Raw genomic sequence first — 27,634 nt, 5'->3', positions numbered from 1 at the left:
TAGTATAATGTATGAATTAGACCTAAGCACATATTTACATTGGATTATTCGCAATTTTTAACAAACACACTGCATACATTATTGTCTTCATCACAGAATACAGTAATGGTAAGTATCTGCGTCTAATACTGACCTGTCTCTAGTTTGCAGTCGGTAATTGATCTAATTAAACATACACTTAAATACATTCAACGAACATAGTGGTGTAGCGATTTAAATTAGTGCCTCACCTTCCTATAGTTGCAGTTTCAATTTTAGTACAATACAATTTTTTTTAGATGAATGGATAAAGACATGGATAGTTGCGTTTGCATGGCTGTGTTTCGATTTGAAGGTTGGGATATGGCAGTTAATTTACAGGGTACAGAGGAATAACACCTGAGTCCTCAGGAGTGGCAACGCATGAGAGGTATCCTGGGCGAAACAGTGTAGTATATGTCCAGGGTACTGCTTATATCTATAGGCAACGGTTATCGCTTTCCATCAGGTGGACCGTCAGCTTGTTTACCATTCTAAGTTGCATAAGAAAAAATTGGTAAGCGACGAATATCTCTGTTTAAATCTGGTATACAATATATATTATGATTGACAGCTTCTTAAAAGACTATGTATTAGTCTAACATATCGTCCTATCTAGTATATGGACTATATATATCTAGCAAGATGATATATTCAGGTACCTATTGTAGTAGGAAGGAAATAAATTATTAAAAGAAAGAATCCGTATATAATGTTTTTATTATTTATTAGGTACACAACAAAATAATGAGGTACTTGTATTAGATTTTGTTTTGCGTTTGAGATAAAACATTGGTATTTCAAAAACCAACATCGTATAAGTTAAACTGTGCATCTTATTTAGAACACAATTCATAGTGAATTAAAACAGATTATTACTTTCTAATTAATTACTATTAATATAAAAATATATAATACAATAAAATATGATTCACATCTTGTTTTTAACCAAATTATCTAATAACACTGATACGTTACCTATAACGTAGATATATATAATGATTTTTAAACATATGTACCCTGTACCTATGTACACGCTTGTAAAGGTACATACTCATAATTAAAAAAATTGCATTCAATATTTATCGTATTATGGATCCAATTTTACTTAGGTACTTTGTTCACGACTAGACAATTTTATTGTAACTTACTCCTGTTAATACATAAAAGTTGTAATGCAAAAATATCGGAATCTTACTTCGCTAAATTTATACATATAAATATTAAAAATCTACATAGAAGGAATGTCATTGCTGCACAACATACAAAGCTAAAATTCATTCTTTAAATTATTTGTTTGTATTTAAGGATAAAAGACTTGAAAATTTGTTGTTAGTAGGGTGGATTCTCCTTACCTAATATTTTAATCTGATAATTTCGCGAATTACTATTTTATGGACCATCATAAATAAAACTTATAATATATTAGACTTAGATCTATTAGAAATTTAATTTATATTGGTCCTTAGAATAAAGATTCCGCTGTTATATCAAATTGAAGTTTTAATTTTAAAGATAGGTTTGGAAAATGGCGCTTCTGAATCGACCCCACTGTTCCCTTGAACGAATAATATAATTTGCATATAGGTAGGTAGGTATTAATTTAAATTTGATAATCATAAATGCATTAGCTACCCACAATCAGTGCAATTGAAATCACATTAGAGGTCTCAATTTTGAATCCGTTGATCAACGATCTAAGATCTTAGCAGGCAACGGTTTGTTTACGAAAAGAAGCGATACGATTTCCGATTCATACAAATTAGCTAAGGGATCAAATCTATGCATTTTGATTTTACAGTACAAGATAATCTGGAACCAAGCAATGGAGTGAAATCTTAACATTTATTGTGTTTAGGTCTTCATTGTTTTACAATACGTATATTTAAAATAGCAGTAATGCCTCCAGACACAATGGCCTAATAAACTTGTACAAGAACGCTTCCCATTCGTAACTAATGAGATTTGTCGTAAGTGTCCTTGTGTTGGTAGCCGCTGACGTAACCTGAACCATCCACTAGGTCCTTTCTGCCAGCGATGCCTTTCCCCTTTCCGGTCTCATCGAAGCGTTGTTTGTGAGAACCAGTGTACTTGCTGGTGTCCGTCAACCGGTCAACTGCAGCCGCAGCAGCTGGTGACTTTGTAACCTACAATTGCAAACATTCACAGGTTATTTTCACCGGCGATGATAATCAGCCAATGCAGCCAATCTGGCAATCCAGATTAAATGAAAATTCTAATTCACAATTTTGTGTAGACATTATTGTTCAACACAAAAATGCATTAAAGAATTTTTTGACGGTTTCGGTATTTGCAATCTTTACATATAGCAATGTGTTCGTCGTGTGTGCCCCAGCATAAAATGGGTCACTCTTTCCTTTCCCGTGGATGTCGAAAGAGGCGACTAAGAGAAGGCGAGGGATAAACAGCAGCGCCCTTCTTAAAACATCTCTAAAAGCCTAATTACGGTTGCCAAACCGCCTGCCAAGCGGGGCAACTACTGGCAAAATTTCCCTTATGGCAAGGTTTATGTTCAGCAGTGGACACTTAACGGCTGAAATAATAATATAATATATAGCAGAATGTCATCATCTTATTAGTCATTAACTGTCCACTACTAAACATAGGCCTCCCCCTTAAGGAGGGTTTACCAATAGTTACCACGCTTAACAGGCGGGTTGACAACTGAAATTAGGCTTTAGTGCTGTTTTAAGAGGGATGCTGCTGCCCTTCTTTCGACCGTTAAATTCCATTAGTCGCCTCTTATGACATCCACGTGAAAGAAAGGGATGGCCAAATTAATGCCGGTACCGTGCTGCAATATATACACATAGAATATAGTAACGAAAGCAGTAAGATGATGTGAAGAAGTCAACGTAACGAATGGCGTTGTATACTCGTTGTTCACGTAATGGTCGCATGGTAAAACGTAGTGAAAACTAAAACAAGTTTGTGATCGAGTAAAAATAAATAAATATACTTTTAAAAAAATAATTAGTCTGCTACTGCTTCATTCATGGTAGTGCGGTTGAGATGGGTGAAAATGGAAATTTTGATTTTAATGTGATAACTACCGGTAACGTAACGGAGACTACCTGACCCCGTTACAACGTTACCGTGACCCCGGTCATCAAATAGATTTACGATAGCGCCAAGTTTTCCAACTGTTTTAATTGTCATTGACACTTAAAAACATGGAAAGTCGATCCTAATAAAATCTCAGTTCGCCTGTAGTATGTGTAAATACTCGTAGTATAATTCAAATCTGACTTAAGAATTATTTTTACATTATTCTTTTCAAGTTAACATAAGTAGTATCTGTTTTTTATGAACCATTGTCTTAAATCATTATTATATTTGTATTATTTATTTGCCTATGCAGTAAATGTGTTCAGTATTTATATATTATTTAGTAATAATTCCATATTTTATAACGCGATTATTATACAACCAATGATGTGTACATCTTTTACTGGTGTGCATATATTACCATGTGTATATTAAGAGTTGTATTATAACAAACTATATGTAACACTGTTGATGTACCAATAAATATGTTAGGAGTATGAGTTGTAGATATACGACCTAATTATCTGTGTCTATGGATGACAATGTTCGTTGCTAAGCATCTTGTTGATTGTAACATTTTATTCTACTTATTATACGTATTTTAATATCGCTTTCTGTTCTCCACTTTAATAAAATAAATAAAGTTTTATAAGCAGCAAACACGAATAAGCAAATTTTGTATAACTTACGTGTGACGACACTCCAGGCTGTCCACAGGTGGTCAACTTCCTCTTTATTTCATCGAGTTCTACCTTTTTACTCTTTGCCAAATCATCGAGGAATTTTTGATAGTCATCAATACCGACTTTCAGAGACTTGAGCTTCTTAAAGTGTATAGCTGTATCTGTGGTCGTTATCTTCTTTCCATCTATCACTTTAGCTTGTTTCATCCACTTGTCACTTTGAGAGAGTGTAATTTGTTTACCATCTGATTTTGGATCTCCGAACTTGGAAAATGCTTTAAAAGCGTCCTGAAATTTTAAAATATCAATTTATGTATGATACCTATGTAAGGTACACATTTTATCTTCGATTATAAATAATAATAAACAATTTATTGCTTTAACCTAAAGCTACAAACTTTGTGTTATAAAAAAGTACACTACATTATAACATAAGTCTGGGGGAAGGGGTTTGTCAATAATGAATTCTAACAGTCCCAGTGCTTTGCTAGTAATATATCGTATCAGATCGACCTCCAAGTAGTTACACCTAGAAACTATCGTAGTTAATTCTTGTCAAATTCTCCACGATGGGGCTTCATCCTCATCTATCATCTGTTACTGATGCCCCGCCAGCGTATACCGATAGTGTAGGAGAGGTTACCATTCCATTTTCACAGATTAAACATAATATAGGCACAAATATATTATAATTTTTTAAAATAAATCTTGAGGACTTAGAACAGAATAGAATTTGGTTACCTATCTTTCACATTGTATTTATTTCCAAAAAAAATTATTAGAATAATTTTAAGTTTTAAACCCTAATGATTTTATTGTGCACGTAGAAAAAAGTAACTGTGCAGGATGAAATTATTTCCATTCCTTTTTATATAAATAATTCTAACAAAAATTTGTTTAATATTAACTAAGTAAGTAAAACAATTACGACTATATTTATAGGCAACAGTAGATAATAAATAGGTGGAAATTCACCTTAAACGGTATAGCATTGTCATCGTTCTTAGCGGGCGTTCCGTTGGCTGCTCCCGGTGCTGTCCCGTTTTCTAGCTTGACGTCCTTCACCTCCTGAGTCACCTGCTCCACGGTGTCTGGTGCTGACCCTTCAGACATTTCTATTTTTATTCTGAAATTAGAAAAAAATCTTATTATTAAACCGATATATAACCTTTTTAGTTAGTAATATTATATGCTAGTATTATCTAAAAAGTAATATAATTTAATTTATAATATATTATAACAAAAATTACCTTTTAGATTATAACGGTAATTTATTCCACACTTATTTGAAATGACTTTGACTAAATACATATTAACTATAATAAGTTGAATAAGTAGTAATTGTATATATCTATATAATATATAATTCTATATTCCATTTAATAATGCACCGCCTACGTATTTCTCAGTTAGCCCAATGGTTGCCTGGTAGAGAACACCGTCCGGTGTTAAATCCGCCAAATGTTTTACTGTGCATTAAAGTTTAAATATATAAAAATTGTCTCAAAAGAATCTTTTTTGTATGGGCAAACGCAATGTTGGATGACCCCCCTTTAGATGGAGTGACCTCAATGCGTAGCAAGGTGTCAATGGATTCAGGTGGTTCAGGACTGTTCCTTATGACAGTATATAGTGATGGTGATGGCAGAGGACAGATAACAGCTGATATGATGATTATGAACCTTATTCGTAATGTTTTAGTAATCAAATTGTATTAGACCAGAAGTTCATTACGCTAATGGCCTCATCGTAGGTCTGACAGCTTTATTGTGTAGTCGTTACAATTTACCCATCGATTGCTAATATAATGCCGCATCTTTGCCAATTTGAAATTGGTTAATTAGTATCATTTATTGAAATGATACTATTGAGTAGCGGTTCATTTAACTCTGTAGTAGAGAGATAGTAGACTAAAATAGTGTTTAGAAAACCGTAAACATATCTCTATATGCGTATGTACGTAGTAAATTACTACCCTATTTTACCACTATACTTGAAAAAGCATTGTACATTTTGATTATTGTATTTAAATTTTGATTATTGTATTGTAAAAGTATATATGTAAATAAAACATTTAATTATATACAATACATAGACAATTATGTTCTTGATTTTTACACGTATTATATAAAATATTGTTATCTTTATGAATTTTTTACCCAACTTCAAAAAAGAAGGAGGTTCTCATTTTTGTTGTATTATTTTTATGTATGTTACCTTATAACTCCGTTATTTATAAACTGATTCGGAAATTATTTTTTTATCTGATATTTTATCAAAATCAGTTTTAATACTTGAGGTTTTAAATCAAAATAACTGGTGTTGTCATGATTTAAGTCAGTATTTTTTGTGGAACAAAATCTTATAGTTAGAAAATTAAATTCCAATCTGACAGCAATTATAAATACCAAGTATTCCTTTGAATAAACTTCGTATGCCCTAATAATTTCATATTAGATATTCTATAGTTACTAACTATAATGGGTTACCTATTACTCACCTACCAAATTAATCAAGATCCATAAAACGCGAAAAGGTTCTATTATTATACACAGCCATGCCGCGGCTGACCCGGAAAAATTATTCGTGACCTATCTAGGTACTTATAAATATTGCTATTGCCAACGTCAAGGCAACATTACTAACGACCGGGACAGGAATGATGTCATACCAAATATACAAACAGACAACCGACCTACCTATCGCATTATCACACACGCTAGATTCAATGCGATTTACGTTTGGACGCTAAAACTGGCAATTACATCATCGACCTTGCGCCGTCCTGAGTTGCCGTAAACTTGTAAACATCAGCTGAGATTCAAACTTAACGCTCACTAGAATGTAAACGGTTGTCGATAAATAAGTACACTTTCCTCCACAGAAAAAAAAAAAACAATCACGAAGAGATTTTACCAACATCTGATAGATTACTAGAGATGTTACATTACTTACATTATAAATATTTTAATATAAAGCACGGAATCACGTTTTTACATGTAGATTTTGTTTCGCATCAAATAGTTTTTGTTGTAAAAAAAAAAAAAATTTCTGCTATATGTTAATTATTATGAAACCAATAAAAGAGTAAACATTAATGTACATAGGTTCGTTTATAGCGAACTACTTACGTACTTATATAATATAGGTAAAATATAAAATCAATAAAAACAGGAAATGATATCAAGTCCAAATTTGGTCATGTAACCTTGGCATAAATCCTGAAAACAATCTGAAACCAGAAGTGCCCACTTAAATCAAACCTGACATATATAGATGTGGGAGCAGCAACAATGAGCTATTACGCCTCCGCTAAATGTAGATATATGAACTTGTGGGTGCACTACCGCAAGATTTAGATAAAACGATATGACCTACAATATAAATGTGGAAACTTCATAAAGTTTTTATAAAAAGACTTGTTTGATGAAAGCATGTATATAGAAAAGTACCTATCTACAGTCCAAATATGAATCTCCGTCTTTTTAAAGCCGGTTAAAATTAACTTATTTAAATAAACATAGTAGCTAAACGCTTAGACGGTCTAGTCTTTATAAAATACCAACAGTCTCTATTGTTCTTTGCATTCAATAAAAGTCGCACTGCGTAGTTCCAATTGTAACATCACCTTCCGTTAATTCACAAAGGACAAGAAATGTGCTTTTCAAGGATATTCAACTTGTAAACTAAAAGAATTTCAATCACTTACGTCCTTGGTATCGATACCCAGTTAGATACGCTAAGTAAAATTTTATTTGCACGGAAGGCGAAAAGAGGAGTAGGTGTAAAATACCTTGAACTATCTGAAACAAGCAACTATTGCTGTAGAAATTACGTCATAGGTTTCTATTCCTAATATTTAGAAATACATTTTTTTACACGTACATATATACATACACACCATTCACAACCCAATAACATATTATTATCTACACCAAATAAATAGAATACGTAGATAAGTACATATATTTGGGTAAACAAGTATCATTTAACAAAATAAACAACGAAGAAGAAATAGGAAGAAGATGTAAGATAACATGGAAAAAATTTTGGTCCCTTAAAGAAATTTTAAAAAGAGATTATTCTATAAATATGAAAAAAATTGTATTTGATACTTGTCTTTTGCCTTGCTTATTATATGCTAGCCAAACATGGATTTTTACAAAGAAAGTTAAACAAAAAATTACAACAACACAAAGAGCTATGGAAAGAAGTATATTAGGATTAAGAAAAATACATAAAATTAAAAATGAAAAAATCAGACAAAAAACTAAATTAACAGATGCAGTCACACATGCTCTACGTATAAAATGGCAATGGGCGGGTCACATCTCACGATTTACTGATAATAGATGGACGTTTCAAAGTACGAAATGGACAGGGCCGCGAGGTAAGAGGAACGTTGGTAGACCAATAAGACGGTGGACTGATGATATATTAGAATATACAGGAAAAGACTGGTTTATGATAGGCAGAAACAGAGAGTTGTGGAGAAAGATGGAGGAGGCCTTCACCCAAAGAGGGGTCCATATCCAAGAATCGAAGAAAGAATTACACTAACAATTAGTTATTAAGAAAAAATATAAAATAGATTAGATACTAACAATACTGTAAATATATTAGGAATATGGAAATAAATAAAAGGCTTTATTATTATTATTATCTACACCAAAATTCGGTAGCCAATACACGTTATGGATAATGTACTACTTTATCTCTATTACATTTATTTGGTACTTCATTTACGTACTGTAATTAAAATATATACTTTAATATGTAAATCAATGATTCTTAACCTTTTTTTTTTTGTTGCGGCACATATTTAACGATTTCAAAATTTGGCGGCACACAAAGAAAAAGATAAAAATTATTTACTTACTACAACACACTGCATAAATAGTTTAATGCAAAAATGTTAAATATTTGCAAAATTTGGCGACACACTTTTAAAATTTGGCGGCACACAAAAGTGCCGCGGCACAGTGGTTGAGAATCACTGATGTAGATCACAATGTAATACATTACTTTAGAGTGAACCAAACCTATTGACAATAGCACAGATAAAAGAATAATTTCTCTTTTTTATGACAATACCTACCCCTGGATGAAAATTATCTTAAACTTATCAAAGAATAGCTGATTTTGCTAAAAGTAAACGTTCCTTCATTATAAAAATTTGTTTAAACCAAGAAACTGCCGAGTTTAAGAAATCCGGAAGATAACTTTCACGTCATTCTCCATAAAGGGGGTTCCAGTAAAATTCGACATTTTAAGGTAGGTAGAATTTCTTTCAGAAAACAATTATTTGGCCCACCCTTAAATTATCATTTATCGAATTAAGGTATTTAGTGTGTATTATATTTTTCATTGCAAATTTATCGGTAATTACATTTATTTTTCTGGATTTGGCTTATTGTGCATTTTGTCTAATGTATTCTTTAAGTATAAATACTACATAGTCTTTAAGCATAAATACTACTAGTATAAAAATAAAAATTAAAAATAAAATTGAACATAAAATATCTAGTGTCATAGTACCTCAATATGACCCGGACATTGTATGTGAACATATTTTTAATTTAATTGAACATGAAGCTAGCAGTGAATTTAAAACAAAAACATTTTCAACTAGTGTAAAATCAAAGTTTTGTGACTGGGCCACGTTTGGTATTTATAAGTCTAGGGCTAATCTTTACGAACTTTACGAAAAACGAAGCTATATATCCGATCCCTTATTTCATGAACATGTAAAATCTTATTCGAAAATATTTAAAAAGGTTTGTCATACAGCTAAGTCTCTCTATTTAGGTAAAATAATAACTAAATCTAAAGATAAAATAAAAGCCACTTGGAAAGTAATAAATAGCGAAACTGGAAAAGTTAATTTTCAAAACAGCAAAATAGCTTTAAATATTAATAACAAATTGGTAAATTCCGACACAGAGGTCGCGCATACATTCGAATCTTATTTTACTAATATTCCATTAATTACGACACAGGCTCTAAAATCTTCCCCGTCTGCTGCTGAAACTTTACTAACAGACAATGTTAGCAAGTCATCAGCTGTATTTAACTTTAGACATACATCATCAGTAGAAATAATGAAAATATTCAAACAACTTAATAATAAAAAAACAGAGGATCTATGGGGTATATCTGTTAAAATACTGGATAGTATAATGGAAATTATTGCGCCCTCTCTTGCTTTTATTTTCAATAAATGTATAGATGAAGGTAAATTTCCTAACATAATGAAAATTAGTAAAATCATACCGCTTTTTAAATCTGGAGATAGGAGTGACCCAATAAATTATAGACCTATATCCATACTCCCAGCACTCAGTAAAATTTTTGAAAAAATAATCCTTATGCAACTTGTCAGTTATTTCAATTTAAATAATTTAATCCACAATAGTCAATTCGGTTTTTCCAAAGGTCGTTCAACTACAGACGCAGGTGCAGAGTTGCTTAGACACGTATTTGCTGCATGGGAAACTAAAATGGATGTGATAGGTGTTTTTTGTGACCTTTCTAAGGCTTTTGATTGCGTTGATCATAATACATTGCTAAAAAAACTTGCTTTTTATGGCGTCAAAGACAATGCTTTAAATTTAATAAAATCTTATCTATCTGATAGAATACAGAAAGTGAAGATTAGCAACGCTACGTCTGACGGGTCACTTGTAGGTTAAAAACTTGTGCAAATGGGTGTACCTCAAGGATCTATTCTCGGTCCATTTTTATTCCTAGTTTACATTAATGATCTCCCATATGCCATGCAGGATAGATGCGGCATAGTATTGTTTGCAGACGATACTTCATTGATTTTTAAAGTTAATAGAATGACTAATAATTATGACGATGTAAATAGTGCTTTGCGGCGTCTCCTGCACTGGTTTACAACTAACAATCTTATGTTAAACGCTAAAAAAACAAAATGTGTTAATTTCTCTCTATCTAAAAGTTTTAATACTAATTGCAATATTAAATTAAATGACGAATCTCTCGAATTTATAGAATCTACTGTCTTTCTAGGAATCACACTAGATAATAAAACACAATGGGGTGCACAAATTCAAAGCCTTGCAGCGAAACTAAGTTCAGCAGCTTTTGCCGTGCGTAAAGTTAGACAGTACACTGATACTGATACTGCTAGATTAGTCTATTTTAGTTATTTTCATAGTTTACTCTCTTATGGAATATTACTATGGGGAAAAGCGGCAGATATTAAGAATATATTCATATTACAAAAACGTGCCGTTCGAGCGATCTACTGTATGAAGAGTCGTGACTCATTAAGAGAGAAATTCAAAGAGGCAAATATTCTCACCGTTGCTTCTCAATTTATATATTCAAATATTCTATATGTTCATAAAAATCTTGACTTATTTCCAAAAAACAGCAATATTCATAATATTAATACTAGATTTAAAGACAAACTTGCTGTCCCCAAGTATCGTTTAGAAAAAGTTAATAGGTCTTTTATGGGAATAGGTATAAAAATTTACAATAAGATACCAAAGGATATGTTGGAATTACCCTTAAATAAATTCAAAACATCTGTTAAATCATATTTACTGAGCAAAGCCTATTACTCACTAAACGATTACTTGAATGACGAGTGTGCATGGCAATAGTTGTTCATGCACTGAATTTTCATTTAATGTTAGACATAGACACCTATATAAATATATATTGTAAATAAACTGGCTTTAAAAAAAAAAAAAGTAATTCAATTGAGTTTCTTGCCAGTTCTTCTCAATTGGATCTATATACCGAACTGGACGGTAGGGAAAATATAAAATTATAATGTAAAAATTTGACGTTCATAAGTGGCTAAAATGTCCTACATGAATAAATGATTTTTGAATTTTGAATTTTGAATTTTTTTTTGAATTTACTAGTAATACTATTTCTTTTATACTATTAACTACGATGAAAGTGCGTACGTTCGTGCAGAAGCTTTGATATGCTTACCACTCCGACCTACTTTTAGCTAACAGCGTATTATGCGACTCCGGACGTTACTCTCGTCCATTGCCCTACTCTGCCCTACGTATGTATACAGCTCCCATTCTCACGTCATGGAATTATTAATTGTAGCACATTTAACTACTGGCACCTACTAATAAAAATGCATTACTTGTTATGTGTAGGTATTACACGTATCAAAAGATAGGTGTGCATTTTATCTAATCTTATCCTATCAGCTGCGACAAGACTTGATACAATTGAAGTCGAAGAAAAATATTACAGATGACATAACGCATGAGGAATGATAGATAAATTAATACAGTAATAATATCACAAATAACAATGTCACAAAGCCACATTAATTTGTTAGTTCTTAAATTATACTTTAAATTTGATCAGACCATAAAACAGTCTGTTAATGTCCAATAGTATTACAAATCAGAAATCCATAGATTATTGCGTATTGTTAATAATGCGAACTACCAGTCCCATTGCTTAAAATTTACCCTATCAGGTTTCCACGATCTCCCCTAGAAACTATTATACTAAGATCCAGGTGTATTCATTACAATAGACTAATTGACCTGCCTTTTCATTCTCACCTATAATACTCCGCTAACGTATACCGTTAGCGCAGGCAGGGTTATCATTTCATAAGACAATCGGAGATACAGAAAAAAGAAAAAAATTATCATCCGTTAAAAAAAGAAATACGTGTAGCAGAGCGCGCATTCTTCTTCAGGATTCTATGATAACATTCATACTGAAGTTTACTTTATTATATTTTACAGTACTATAGACCAAAAATAAAGGCTAATTATTTATTTATATACGCAACGTAATGTTAAATAACTTAACCGATATTTAAATGATAAATTAATCGTCTTTAGTGCAGTATCAAAGAAGTTTCCTTCCGCAAAAGATCGGGATATATATAGAATGAGTTTCGTTTCTGAATTACTTCTAGAGACATACACCATGAAGTTCTTAAACAAAATATGAATAAATATTTCGTCTGACGTAAGTTGATACATACGAGTCAAGAATAGATAAAAGTATAAATATTTACCAGATGGGCCGTATATCATGTACATATCTTTGTTTTCCACCTTTCTAATACAAAAAAGTTACCTAGTAGGTAAATATTTATCTGAACAACTCCAATGTTAGGAAGTATATCCAATAAGCACCCCTAAAAGGAATTAAAAACATTTGTTATGATAATAGTTTTTACCCGCAACTTTGTATGCACGAGCAGAATATTGATGGACTTATCTTCCATCCCGAATAATATGTGTTTATCAAATTTTATGACAATTAGTCTACCCGATGATTGGCGCCAAGATCTAACGAACAAACACATTTTCACATTTATACTCGTAATGATAGTAACGATTAGATACCTACTCATTTTATTTCTAGACATGTATTTTTTTTGCGCTGCGCTATTGATATACACTGCCAGGGCACCAGATGAGGATGAGAGCGGGTCAATTAGCCCATCGTGAAGAACTCCATGAGAATAAACTACGATGGTTTCCAGGGGGAACCGCGTGGAGGTCGACCTGATAGAGTACATTGCTAGTAATGGAGGTGTTAGAACCCATTACTAACAATCCCTTTCCCCCAGACATTATGTATTACCTATTCGAGTAGATATACCACCATATTACCTTTCCTGCACTCGATTACCCAAAATATTTTCTCTCCAACTACACTGGGTTGGCTGGAAGAGATCTCTTTCAGAGATAAGCCTTCCCTTGCTAAGAAGTTGTTAAACTAATCGCTATATGTATTGTTTAAGTGCGATAAAGAATATATATAAATACCATCGGATATTATTACATACCGTCATTTAGCCCCAAACCACAGAATATTCTGTGCCCAAACTAAGCATAGCTTATACTATGGATACTAGATAGCTATTATACTTAAGTACATTTATCATATACAACGTACGAGTACATGTTACACATATAAAAGGCTAATTTGCTTGTTTTATATAATACTTTTATATAATATTTATTTTTTATTCCAACGGGATATAGTATTCCATTTGATAGAGATGACGTCACCCGCTCCACCATTGCGTACGTAATCGTTCATCATGAGTCATCCTCGCAAAAATATAATATCCGCTGTGTTTAGGAATTATTTGAGTTGATAATAATTGCTCAAAATAACATATACATTTATTAACATATTTGATTTACTTATTTATTACTACTTAAGATATTATTACTGCTCAACTGTTTGTAATTATTTAAGATAATATATTTTCTATCCAAAAAACTCTCTGCAAAAGATCAATGTGGTATATTTGATGAGAGAAAAATGTATCTCTCATTGTAAAAATAAAAAGGCGTAAAAGTCTTTTTTCTATTCTCTATAGTTAGGGTAACGTCCAATTCTAAAGTTTAATACACAAAAGGAAATTGCGATCTAAAAAATTCCGTGTAATCAATAGGACAAGACGACTATAACTACTGTGTTCTAAAGAATTCTTTGACGGCATACCGACCACTACATTCTTTGATTCTACTATCGTATGATTCGGCATCAAAAGGTAATTTATCTCCAAACATTGACACACAAATATAGTATATAAAACGATTTCAGAGTAATTTCCTCTAGATCTGCATGAAGATTATCAAACAAAAAGATTTTTTAATTACTGACGGTGTCGGTTGCGAACTTAAAAATGGCATAAGGTCTTAGTTTCAATTTATTTAAATATCTCTTTAATATACAAAAAATTGAGACCTGTGAAAATGGTGATAAATTTTGAGGTCTTTTAATATGATATCAATGTAACTCTTCATAACAACGCTGACAACAATGGAAACCTAGGTAGCTATACTGGCAGTACTGTCCGGACGTGAACAACATATAAACATGCCTTATGTACCTAAGTAATTAATTCTTCATTGTCTTCTATCTACTGACTAAATATTATCGTTCTCGTTAGTTATACAATTTCTTGTATTTTGTTCGTTAATGCGAAATACCTTGGGAAATGGAAATAATAGTACCTAACTGAAAACCGGTTAACTACATAATATACATACATAGCTAACATAAGAGTATTTAAAATTTTGTATATTAATTGACTCTGGCTTGTACGAAAAATAAAGTCTAAAAGCTACTGAAAAAAGGCAATTCTACAGATTTTTTTATAGTATTTTGATCTATTCGCTACTACTACGCCAAATTTGATGATTCTTTTGCATCATTCCTATACAAATATCGCAAAATAGGTTTGTTTATCGATCGAATTTGAACATACATGTTTTATCAAACAAGGAAAAATTGTTTTAAAAATATTTTTTGTTTTTTTTGCTGTCATTGTTCTCTTCATTTTTTTGTCTGAATTTCAGATTATTTCTATGCTTTCAAACTGTTGTAAGTTTGAAAGCATAGAAAGAATCTGAACTTCAGTAGAACTTTATAAAAGTGAAAAATTTTAGTCAAAAAATAAGGATTTATGTCTGGGGAAGGTTAAGAAAATGATCATTTATACAAATTTTGAAATGAAGAATATATTTTTAAACCACGACTTTTAATCCTAGGGAAATATGTTTAATAACTAAAGATATCTTTGTTTTTTATTTCTGTTACACCTGTATTATATATTTAGATTACGTACATAATAATTATTTTTTTAAATTTTAATCAACCACTTATTTTGTGTTACTGTGGCACACACACGAAACAGTCTGTGTTACTTTTTTGTATATTTCCTTTTATTTTTCTTTTTTTGCATGTTCATCGACGTTTGTTTGTTGTTATTTGTGGTACTGTAGGTAGATACAAATAAGATTATTGTCTATCTACATCCTGGGGGTAAAAAGGAGTGGTGACACATCGTACCCATTCTTACTTCATTGCCTTACGTAAAATACAAGCAACGAATACATAATATGAACAATTGATGACCTCCGCAGTTCTGTAACACAACGATTAAACAAATCAAGTCACGAGTTTATATGAAGGTTCTAAAATAAAATTCTTTAAATTAGTTTGAGTCTGGGCTTACGTTGGTAGACACCTAATTCTACTTATATCGCCCATTGTGCCTGTTACAGGAAGTACTAATTTAAATATCAATGAATTGTTATGACTGTTAGGTAATTTTACTAAACAAACAAGCTGACAAACCGTATTCGATCGAAAATGGTTACCATAGGCGACCGTTACCATATTACTTTAAGTGGGCCGTCAGTCGTCAGTTTGTTTGCTATTCATAGCAATAACAAAAGTGAAACATCACCATGAACATTATAGACTATTTTTTTTCCTTTTATTGAATGATAATGAAAATATAACCTCGCCCGCGCTAACGATATACGCTGGCGGGGCACCAGTGCAGGATGATAGATGAAAGAGAATGAAAAGGCAGGTCAGTTAGCCCATCGTGATGAATTCGCTTAGAATTCAGTACGATGGTTTCCGAGGGGGATCACGGGGAGGTCGACCTAGTTGGGTATATTGCTACCTGGGTATTTGCTAGTTGGGTATATTGCTATAGTAATGGGGACCCTTCGTCCCCATTACTAACATTTCCTCCCCCCCCCCCCCCATTATAGACTATTATATTGTTATACAATATTACACTATGGATATATACTTCTCCTGACTCTTTACTTCGTGAACGGTGATGTACTATGTCGCAGCTTAAAGTACCTGTTGAAAACTGTGATAACTGCGATGCAAATGCGGCTAAACTATTATATATTTATAAGGACGATGAGATAAATAAAATACTTATTACGTTTTCAACATCCATTTTTTACTAAATTTGAATAGAATCGACAGAATGTATTATATTTTTAATAGTAAAAAAAAGTATAAGTGGCCAGTACGTGCAATAATAAAAAGAGTTCATTCTTACATATTAAATTGAATCTGCAACATCCTCTACATCTACCTAAAAATATGTTGAAAATAAATATTAAGGTGTTACAAGTTTAATATGTACCAGAAATATAAAATGACAAAAAAATAATAATTAAAGATTGTATTTGCTTGGCATCTTTATCTGGAATTGACCTAAAATTTGATCATTTATCACACTCATACTACAGGAAATAAATTTTAATTGATTACCCGCCTCTAAAGATGATGCTGAAACTTCCAGTGGATAAAGTCTTTGATATGGTCTAATTTTAAAACCTAACGCTGTTTTGACTTTTGCAGATCGATCCACTCCATCTTTCCCAGTATATATTTCTGTGATTATTCCTAATGGCCACTTTATTCGTTTCTCCTCAGTTTCTATCAATACAATATTATCAATTTTTAAATTAGTTTCTTTTTCCTTCTCTTTTTGTAATTCATCTCTCCACCACAAATTCTTAACAGATTTCTGTCTGCACGTTTAACTGATATTTGCAGGAAGGCTTTGGCAATATCGGCTGATATCCCTACAGTACCCTTTCGAAAGCCCATTAATAAATGAGGTGTTTTATCTAAAAAGTTTAACCTCTTATTCAAGTATGAATTCAGTGATCGACCATTTTTATCACAAGCCGACGCGTCGAACACTGGTCTTAATTTTGTTATTAAACTTGCATCTTTAACTACTCCTCTATGCGGTAAATAATGAACCGTCTGCCCTAATTTATCTTCCGATACTTCCTCTATTATGCCCTTTTCTTTCAAACAACTTACTTTATAATATTCAAGGAACTTACTAGAGGGCATTAATCGTTTGGTATTCGTGGACAGTCTCTTTTCAGCTATGCACTGAATAAAAGCTTTACATATTTTGGCGTAGTGCCCTGGTTTTAGACATATTAGACAAACTTTTTCCTTCTTAAGATGCTCTTTACTTTGTTCTAACGACATCTTCGACAATTTATGACATTCTACACTAGCATGACCTTTGTTGCACCTTATGCATAAAGGTTTCCTTTCTGATCTGCTCACTCCGGCCATTAACGTTGATGCTGTCGATTCTGTAGCAACCGTTTGCTCTGATGTGTTACCAAAGTTTTTCACTATTTTAATTCGTTGCTCGCTTTCGACTTCTCGTTTTATGAACAGTAGTAAACTTCCCAATTCATCTTGTACTTCAATTGGCTTAATTCTTTCCCATGCCTTCAAAACGTCTAATGGTAAAGACGATTCTACCATTGGAAGAATAAATGCTGCATATTTATCTTGTGTTACACCGAAAGTTTCTAAGGCGCGCAACTGGGAGTTGAGTTGATCATAAAGGCTTGATAAATTCATATTTTTGTCTTTGTTTATTATTAATGTAAGTAGCTCTCTCACATAAACTTGAATCAATAATTCCTCACGTGCATATCTACGCTTCAAATCAGAAATGCATTGTGTGTAGCTTGATTTATTTGGAGGAAAACTTTCAACAAAAGATCTTACTTCTGTTCCCGGCATCATAGATTGGACTAAGTATTGAAATTTATCCGCATCATTCATCTGTTTATCCTCATCTATTTTCTGGAACTGTCCCCAGAAGGGTAACCAACTACGTACACATCCGTCAAACTTCCTTAACTCCAGGACTGGTAATTTGTAATTCTTTGCTGTTTCAGATCCTGAAAAACCAACGCTTTCTTCTTTTGTTTTAGACAGAACATTCTCGACTCTTGTTTTCATTGTCAGCCATTTCTTATTGTAAGCTATTACCTCTTCATATTCTTTTTCTAGCCCACTTTCGTCATAATCTTTTTCAGCTAACAACATTTCTATATCTCTATCAAGTACTTCTAATTTCTTTATAACTCCTTGAAGTACTAAATAATTCAATTCGATCTCCGATATATTTAGTTCATCTTTATCTAACAAATTTTCTAAAATATTAGAGATATTACTAACTTGTGCTCTCGCCGCCCGTCGACACCGTTTCTTAGCATCCATCCTGGCAGGGTCGCCAATTGTTGAAAACTGTGATAACTGCGATGCAAATGCGGCTAAACTATTATATATTTATAAGGACGATGAGATAAATAAAATACTTATTACGTTTTCAACATCCATTTTTTACTAAATTTGAATAGAATCGACAGAATGCATTGTATTTTTAATAGTAAAAAAGTATAAGTGGCCAGTACGTGCAATAATAAAAAGAATTCATTCTTACATATTAAATTGAATCTGCAACAGTACCTATTTACTATTTAGATAAATATTACGTCTCAGATGGAAACGAGAACTTTTACAAGAGCATTACATTTCCCGACAAAGATAAACGGTGCTGGTTTAGTTGTGTCAATACCTAACATACCAACACTAGGGGGAATTATTAGTAAACGGGCACATGCTGCCCCTTTGGTAGCAATATTCATTGTCAAGTCGACTTCCACGCAGCTCCCATGGAAACAAATGTGATTAATACTTGGCACATTCATCGGAGGATTAACCGACTGAACTGACTTCATTCTCACCTATTTTCCCTCACAGCTATACCAGCACATTTTCATCTATAAAAAACTACACGGATAAAACACACAAACTATCACCTAATTGAGTTTGCATATTCTAGATGAAATTGGGGAGTCGAGTGTTTACGTTCAATAAAACAGCACGAGTGCCTCTAAATACGAGTAGGTTCGCCACTATTAAAATCATGTATATATGTTACAGAGTGACGAGTATATGGCGAAATCCAGTGATAATATCTATAAGTTTTTCCCAGCATTAAATTAATTTTAAATTTTTCATACTAAATTTGATATTAAATATCAAATTATAAAAAATTTACTTGATCTAACTACTGTATTGAAATTACCTATCAAGCTATCGAATATAAAAATAATGGCATATATATGCTGCATCTACGATAGAGGGAAATCTGGAAAGTGAAATAGCGTGCAAAAACCTAGACAGGGTGTGAACGGCCTTGCAAGTTTCTATATTCGAGTTGAGCTAATGGCTCTATACCTATAAACTTTCCCTGTTTGTAACGCCAGATTCAAATTGTGATGTGACTATGGAAGTATTTTTAATAAAATATCTCTATACAGTTTAATAATCTGTCTATATATTTCTTAAATTTGTATATTCAGAGAAATACTACTAGGTAATAGCGTGGCATTAAATTTTCCTCGATATATACTTAACTTTGATTTTTATAATTCTGTTTACAGACTTGGTTATTCTAAAGATACCTATTCAATTTAAACATGAACGCACACAGCAATAATATTGTTAAATGTAAAATTGTGACTCGTTGATTATGCACTCAGTATTTATTTTTACCGATGATGAAGTTACGAGTAGGTAGGTATTATTCAATGTGTATAATTTATCAAAATATTCGATAAAACACCACAAATACCTAAGTCCTTTCTACCAAAAGTACACTCTCATTTACTACATATGTGAGAATAAAATAAACATATAAAGATTATTTTATGATTATCATTATTAGCTGATTGAATTAATATATTTAGGGATGTACATATGACGGAGATATTAATAACCGACAAATAGCAAATAAGAAATAAATTATTATCTTATTTAAAGGAGTTATATATTTTATATGCCACACGGCATATAAAAAATAAAGTTCTGCATAGAATGGGCCAACCCTACTTTTCCCGTGGATGTCGTTAGAGGCGACTAAGGAAACTTAATAGTTGAGAAATGGACAGCAGCGTCCCTCTTGAAACATCACCAAAGCCTAACTACAGTTCCAACCCGTCTACCAAGCATGGAAACTACTGGCAAAACCCCTCATTTTGGGGTAACATTGGCTATTTTCAGTAGTGAACAGTAAACGGCAAATGTGATGATATATTTTTACATACATACGTGTGAAAAACTAAGCCTATATGTCTACCTAGGCACAAACAACTACTTAACCACATCACATAATTTATTTTTGAATTAAGTAATATAAAATATTTATTTATCTTTGGGTATAAAAGGCTTGACGAACTAGATGGCAGAGTAAAAAAAATAATATCATAAGTGATCAAAAATCCTATATAAAAAAATTATTTGATTTCTTTATTTCAGTTTTTTTTTTGCATTCATGAAGTCGACCTACTTTATTATGATATAATAATATTCTGAATCAGTTTAATAAAACATCCTAATTGTATAGTTTGAGACTCAGATTTTTCGTTATTTTTAAAATAGTTATTACTGTAACAGAAGACAGATGCTACAAAAAGTACTACGGGCGCTACAATACTGCTAAGTACCTATACAAGGTACTTAGCAGGTATTGTATGTATTTTACCTATACAAGGTAAAATCGAAGATCCTTTTGAAGATATGCTCTACGGATGAGACTAAATAATTTTCCCAATAAAACATCGATCAACGACAAAAAATTTTGACCCCTCCATACTAACACGGCGCGACCAGATATTAATTTCCAATCGACTTCAAAAAGGTTCTCATTTCGGTTGTAATTTTTATTTATGTTTGTTACCGTATAACTCTATCAATTATAAAACAATTTTGAAATTTATCATTTTATCTGAAAGGATATACTTACCTACCTGTAGATTGGTCCCACAGAAATTCGGGAAATCAAAATCGGTTCATTATATAGTTTACTTTTTAAATTGTCATAACTTTGCTTATAAATTTCGTTTATAAATAGTTTAGTTTTTAATTGCCATAATTTGGCCACAATTAAAGTTGATTTCTTTTCATAAATCTTAATGTATGGTTTAAATTCTGTCTTAATTTACATTTTCCGAAATTTCTGTCTTAATAATTATATTCTAAAGCGTAAGTAAATTCTTAGTTGATATTTTTACACTTAGAAAATAAAGTTAATACCCGTTTTGATTTCACTGTATGCATTTTTACAGAAGTCGAGGGTAATTGTTTTTATGCGTTGAATATGTATTAATATGTAAGTTAGGAATATAACGATACACTTTTTTATGTTTGATAAAAGTAAATATAATGCAATTCGCACTTATAAAACGAAATTGTTCTCTTTTGACGACATAAAAGTTGGCGTACATGCGTAAGTAGTAGATATTTGGCATGAGAAAGTACAAGTAGAACACTTTTAAAAACTATTGCTTATCTTTAATTAATTTTGAAGTAGGGATGTTTTGTGTATATTTTATATTAATCTGTAGGGGTTATTAAAAATCATTTTGTTAATGCAACCTTCTGTTATAGATTTCATAAAAATAGCTGCACAACAACATTGCGTAGAGTAACACTCGAGATAACATTTTATCGAAAGGGAAACAAATGTTATCGATAATCGCTTATTACGCTATCTTTGTACATTAATAAAAAAATACTGAAGGTTATTAATGTTATTTTAGAAATTTCCTGAGCCCCTGACTTGATATTACGTCTCTTTCTAATTGTGATATTAGCGAAATAATAACAACATTGTAGTAATTAATACTTAGTTCACGAGTATCTACTAGCTACGTACATTGAAAGAATAGTCTACGTTTCTTTGTAGATACTATTAAATGTATATGGTGACGGCAGAAATTTTAGCTATCTGCTCTACATTGTGGGGTGGGCCATGGGGTATGGGACGGGACGCGGCGGTGTTTTACTCCTCTGCCATTTCTTTGTTTTCGGCAATCGACATTTTAGACATATTCATATTTGTTATGATATTCTTTTATAAATAAAACATTAAAATAAATTGTTAATGATCAATCCAAAATAAACCATAAAAAGTTATCTAAGTACTTACCTACATATTTTGATATTTTGTATTGGACATCTAATTTATGTCAATACAAGTTATTTTGTGTATTTCTGTCTAAACTAGGTAAAATTCGTAAACAATAATTATTATTAAATAATAAAAAAAAAAAACAAATCTCCCACTATAAAAAAGATTTTGGTATCATATATGTTATTTTGTTACGATGTAAATAAGAGCGAAATAAATATTGACTCACATCAATTAGCCAGTTAGAAGATGAGTTCCTATGAGATCACATAAACCGAGATATGCGATAAACACACTAGGGTGACGGCGGTGGCGGTGCGCGGCTTTCGTAGCTACACAGATACTGGCGCGCGCGAAACTCCACTCCCGTCGCGTATGGTGTATACGACCAAGGCCTAGCGACCCTGTATATCGAGATGTGCGGCGCGAATCGCACAACGCAAAAGAACGACGCATGCGCGCACAGCGCGTACCAAAAAATAGGCTAAAATCTTATAAAAGAATTGGTTTCCTGAGTCAGTTCTTGACATTATAATAGGTGATATAATGCATTCCGAAATAATTTAATTCCCGTATAACAAAATAATCAATCTAGATGGGCATTTCAAAGTACACCCAGCATTTATATCAAAAATGGTTAGGATCATTTAAATTCTATGATAATCCTCTCGCATGAAACAGCAAACACAAAAATCTAAACACACTAAAGAGCTACAACATTAAATTTTAATTGACTTTATATAGAACTCGAATACAAGGGCATTCGAGTGTGAGTTTTTGGCAAAAAGGCTTTCTATCTGTTCGGAGAAAAAATATTGTACCCTATCAAATTGATCTCTATATAATCCCCATGAATCATCGATATTGACTGGCACAATTAAAAAAAATAATGCAATTGCAGCTACTTCTAAGTTATTCTTAAGTATACCCGTGAAATAGCTACCTATCCGGAAACCCACCGACTTATTCACCCCTCGACGTCAACAATTAATGGATTTAATGTTTTGTATGCCCCTTACGAATGTTCACGTGATATGACCAAGCAGTTGGGGCGATTGTGTGACATTTTTTATTATTTTATTATAGCAGCAGGTGCCTATGTCTTCTATTTTATTGTATATTATTTTTATTTTGTTTTTTCTTTCTTAAATTATAATATGTAGATTAAGAATATGGTATTAAATTGACACCAAAACACTCCTAAAATATATTTAGGTTTATTAAAATAAAGATCCTTATATAAAAAAAGTAACCGCAATCAATGTTTTATATATAGAATCACATTTTTAGGCAGTCTGGTGTCTGCTATCAATTTGTACATCAATCGTTTGATCGGGACTTTATCTGAACATCAAGCTTGTTACAAATTACTTACTTAATTATGAAGATTGTTCCATATCTGTTTCATGTCTACTTCTACATTTATTTTCGTAGTCGCTATTATCGTACTCAAAATCAACTTAATGTTGAAAATATTTTTTTAACTAAATTAGAAAGCACATTTCATAGAAAAGAGGAATTGAGGTAGTAACAGGAAATACTTAATATTCTGTTAATGGTTTTATTTAGCAGAGTATATGTATCACATGTTGCACAAACCACTTAGACACTAAAAATGTGAAAGACTAAATTAAATTAAATATTAAAAAAATAATCCTCAACACAGTAAACATAATTTCTTAAGTATCATCCTTATTAAGTCAGCATTTATAAAAAAGTAAACCGCATTAATCATCCGTTTTATTTAGTTTTAAAGTTATGATATCACAGACAGTGTTTAAATGTAGGTATCATAACGCCACCGTTTTTGCTCCTCGCTCTATTTTATCGCCAGAGTGACCAACCCTGATCCTCTGGTCATCCTCAACATTACCATTTTGATCAGCATTTCTATCAACATCTCATCACTTTTATGATCACATCCTTGATTCTATATCATTGCGTAATTGACCACCTCACAGAGACCAAAACAATATAAACCTATATAAGTACATCTGATGTATATCCCTAAATTTGTAAGAGTTATGTCCACAATTGGTATGAGGAATAAATCGTATAAATAAATGGAAAACTGGAATGTAAAATAAATTACTTAGGGAAGGGGCAGCGCGGATAAGTTAAGGAAAAGCAAAAAAATAACACAGAAATAATCAACTTAGGAACATCGTTTATTTTTCATTTATGGCACATATAACCACCTTTGCAAATGTAACATACAAAATTAACAAAATATAATATCTTCATATAGAAAAAAAAATAAATTTAAAACCTCTTTCATTATTCGTTTTACCCGACCGGGCGGGTAAAGCGAATAAGCTAGTCGGGCAAAGTGGATTAGGCAGTTACTCCTGGCAGTCATCGCAGAAATAACTGGCAAATCCACTATACAATGTGCAGTTTTCATGTGCCTGACGGTGGCACTCTGAGCATTGGATCCAGTCTTCTATAGGCGGATCAATATACTCTTCGGTGCAAACCAGGCATGAATACTTTCCTTTTACTTTTTTCGTGATATTATGTATTTTTTTCTTAGTCTTGACTTTTCCTCTCGCTATCATATTTTCCTTTCCTTTTCCCTTTTTCTTGACATCTAAATCTGAGATTTTAGTTTTCTTATTATAATTTTTTTTGTATTTTATAGCTTGTTCGTTTTTAACAGGTGTAGAAGTTAATACCATTGACTTTTGGCATCTGCGTTTCTTATTAGTTTTTGAAGCAGCCATAGTTGGTATTGGCCTTATTGTGTATGGTGAAATGGTAACTGTTGCTGAAGATGAATTACTCATCTCTTGTAAATCAGACTGTATAGAGGTCGATATTACTTGGTGGGTATGTTCTGTCATAGAAGAAGGACCTGGTGTACAGATAGAAGGCATATTAGTATGGCTGCTATGGCTGGCATCATATTCTGTAGCAGATTGTGAAACATTATCTTTTTCTAAATACGATGGAGTTATAATTTCAACATTCATAGGGCAATCTTCTTCTATAGCAGGCTCTGGTGTAACTTCACGTGCTTGTGTTGCAAGTAGTGCTATAAGTGACTCACTACTTTGAAAAATCGAAGGAGATGGTGTTCTATTACTTTCTACTTGCCCCGGACATGAGGAAGCACTTGTTACAGAATTCAACGGACGATCCGTCATGGTCGAAGGCATATAATCCTCATCACTAAATACATGAGGATTGTAGGGCCAAATACCGGGTTTTCGAAAACCTTGAATTGCATTGTGTACAGAAGCACTCTTTACGTAAGCTCCACTAAATATTCGTGCAATGTCATATTGGTTTATAATTCTGCCTGGATGGCTCTTTTGGAATATATTTAATTCCTGCTCAAAATATTTCTTAAGGGGGCCGTAAACGGCGACATCCAGAGGCTGCATACGATTGGTTGTATGAGGTGCGAATGAGACAAACACGACATTATTTTTAGTTGCATATTCCAAAGCTGGATAATATTTATGTGATTCATGATTATCAATAAGTAATAATACTTTCCTATCTTTAGTAGGTCGAGTTTTCTCAACAAAATATTGAAGCCAATTTAAAAATACTGGTCCATTTATCCAACCATTATCACTTACTGTAGCTTGTGAACCAGGTGGTGAACCATCTAATAGTCTTTCCTGCATTCTCTTCCGAGCAAAAATAAAAAATGGTGGTATAAAAGTACCAGCAGCGTTGCAGCAACATATGACTGTTGTTAATTGCCCTCTTTCAGCACTCCCTATGACACCAACTTGTTTCTTACCCTTGACACTTAACACTTTTGGTGGCTTAGAAGTTGTCATTCTCACACCTGTTTCGTCCATGTTATAAATCGTGGTGGGATCAAAATTGTGTTTTTCAACTTGACTCCAATAATTTGCATAGAATAATTCAACTTGGGGTTTATTAAACCCTCGCGTTCTCGCTAAAGAAGTGGGTTCTGGAGATCGTAGTACTATCTCAGGATGCCTTGCCTTAAAGCCAGCAAACCAATCATCACCTGCTCTTCCATTCTTGAATCGGTGGTTGATGTTATTTTTTTCGGCATAGACGTAAACTAATTCTAAAAAGTCGTTACGAGTCAAACCAAAGAACAAGCTGTCCAACTTTTGTAAGTATTCGCATAGCTCTTGTTCTTGATCACAAGTGAATATTGGAGTAAATCTGCCTAACTTTTTTATATGACTACCAGATTTGAGATGTCTATACAAGGTACCATAAGGTATACCATATTTTTTAGCTGTTGCATTGATAGATTTTTTATCTTCTCTTACTTCCTGTATAGCCTTTTGTAAAGAACTTTCTGACCACGAAGCTTGATTTGTTTTACGTTTGTACTTAAATACCATTCTGAAAAGAAATAAAAAAAAAAATGTAACTAAAATACAAGGGTTAAAGCGGATAATTTATCCGCTTTGCCCTATCCGCTTTACCCAAAACGTGTATTTCTAAGCATACCTACTTTTCTTGACATTTCAATATGGGCTCATTATAAAATTAATATCACAAATAATACTTAAAAACATTGTTAATCTGCAAAACTAAATCATTCCTGGGTTAGCTAACAGTAAAAACAAATAAAATGAGAACAAACCTGATAGAAAATCGTAAGAAAAACACTCAAATCAATTTTTTTGTCACCTGAAGAAACGAATAGCACCAATTGTTTTGAATCAACTGTCATGGCGTAGTTAAAACTACGTATACAACTGTAGAAATAAATTATTCACTATTCCTACACTGGGGTACTGAGGCAACACTTGTCACTTGTAGACATTCATAAAATTCTAATTTTGGCGTTAGCCTTATTAATAAGTAGCGATCATCAATAAACTAAAATACAAGAAAACTCTAATCTGTGGATTAACCACAAACTGAGATAATTTATAATAAAGTTAAACATACATAGGTGCTTCCATAGACACTAACTACAATTAGTGTTCTATAAAAAACCGACTTCACTTGTGGCGAATCCACTTATTTTTATTTAAAAACTAAACTACTGAACCGAATTTGATAAAATTTCTATGGGACCCATCTGTAAGCATATCCTTTCAGATAAAAAAATAATTTTCCAAATCAATTAACTACCGGCGTTATGAGGCAATAAACATTAAAAAAAATACAATCGAATTGAGATTCTCCTTCTTTTAAAAGTTAGTTAAAAAAAGAAAGGGATATTTTATAATGGATGATAATGAAATGGTAACCCCGCCCGTGCTATTGGTATATACTAGTGAGACACTATTGCGACGAATTT

General features: G+C 32.3%; 2 protein-coding genes across 3 annotated transcripts; both read right to left on the bottom strand.

Moving 5' to 3' along the window:
• Positions 1-733: 733 nt before the first annotated feature.
• On the bottom strand, positions 734-22,775 carry LOC113521322 (tubulin polymerization-promoting protein homolog). Of its 2 annotated transcripts, none has more exons than XM_026906835.3 (4): positions 22,613-22,775; positions 4,746-4,896; positions 3,777-4,058; positions 734-2,165 (listed from the first exon to the last, which is right to left on the bottom strand). In XM_026906835.3, the coding sequence occupies exons 2-4, from the start codon at positions 4,881-4,883 to the stop codon at positions 1,974-1,976; spliced, it is 612 nt and encodes a 203-aa protein (XP_026762636.2). In that variant the 5' UTR covers positions 4,884-4,896; positions 22,613-22,775; the 3' UTR covers positions 734-1,973. The 2 variants fall into 2 exon arrangements, with proteins under 2 accessions (XP_026762636.2, XP_052754958.1); XM_052898998.1 differs by lacking the exon at positions 22,613-22,775 and adding an exon at positions 11,748-11,766.
• Positions 22,776-24,530: 1,755 nt separating this feature from the next.
• LOC128201578 (uncharacterized) lies at positions 24,531-27,040 on the bottom strand. Its single transcript, XM_052898996.1, has 2 exons — positions 26,969-27,040; positions 24,531-26,724 (listed from the first exon to the last, which is right to left on the bottom strand). The coding sequence occupies exon 2, from the start codon at positions 26,721-26,723 to the stop codon at positions 24,726-24,728; it is 1,998 nt and encodes a 665-aa protein (XP_052754956.1). The 5' UTR covers position 26,724; positions 26,969-27,040; the 3' UTR covers positions 24,531-24,725.
• Between the last annotated feature and the right edge of the window lie 594 nt (positions 27,041-27,634).

Source organism: Galleria mellonella, unplaced genomic scaffold, assembly GCF_026898425.1.
Source record: "Galleria mellonella isolate WM207_F2 unplaced genomic scaffold, CSIRO_AGI_GalMel_v1 utg55, whole genome shotgun sequence".
Taxonomy (NCBI): Eukaryota; Metazoa; Arthropoda; class Insecta; order Lepidoptera; family Pyralidae; genus Galleria; species Galleria mellonella.
This window is presented reverse-complemented; position numbering and strand designations above follow the sequence as displayed.

Excerpts from the sequence above, each read along its gene's own strand:
- LOC113521322 (XM_026906835.3), bottom strand. The coding sequence starts at position 4,883 with ATGTCTGAAGGGTCAGCACCAGACACCGTGGAGCAGGTGACTCAGGAG. Across the intron at positions 4,059-4,745 it reads ACAATGCTATACCGTTTAAG|GACGCTTTTAAAGCATTTTC; the intron begins GTGAATTTCCAC and ends TTAAAATTTCAG. Across the intron at positions 2,166-3,776 it reads AGCCTGGAGTGTCGTCACAC|GTTACAAAGTCACCAGCTGC; the intron begins GTAAGTTATACA and ends TTGCAATTGTAG.
- LOC128201578 (XM_052898996.1), bottom strand. The coding sequence starts at position 26,723 with ATGGTATTTAAGTACAAACGTAAAACAAATCAAGCTTCGTGGTCAGAA.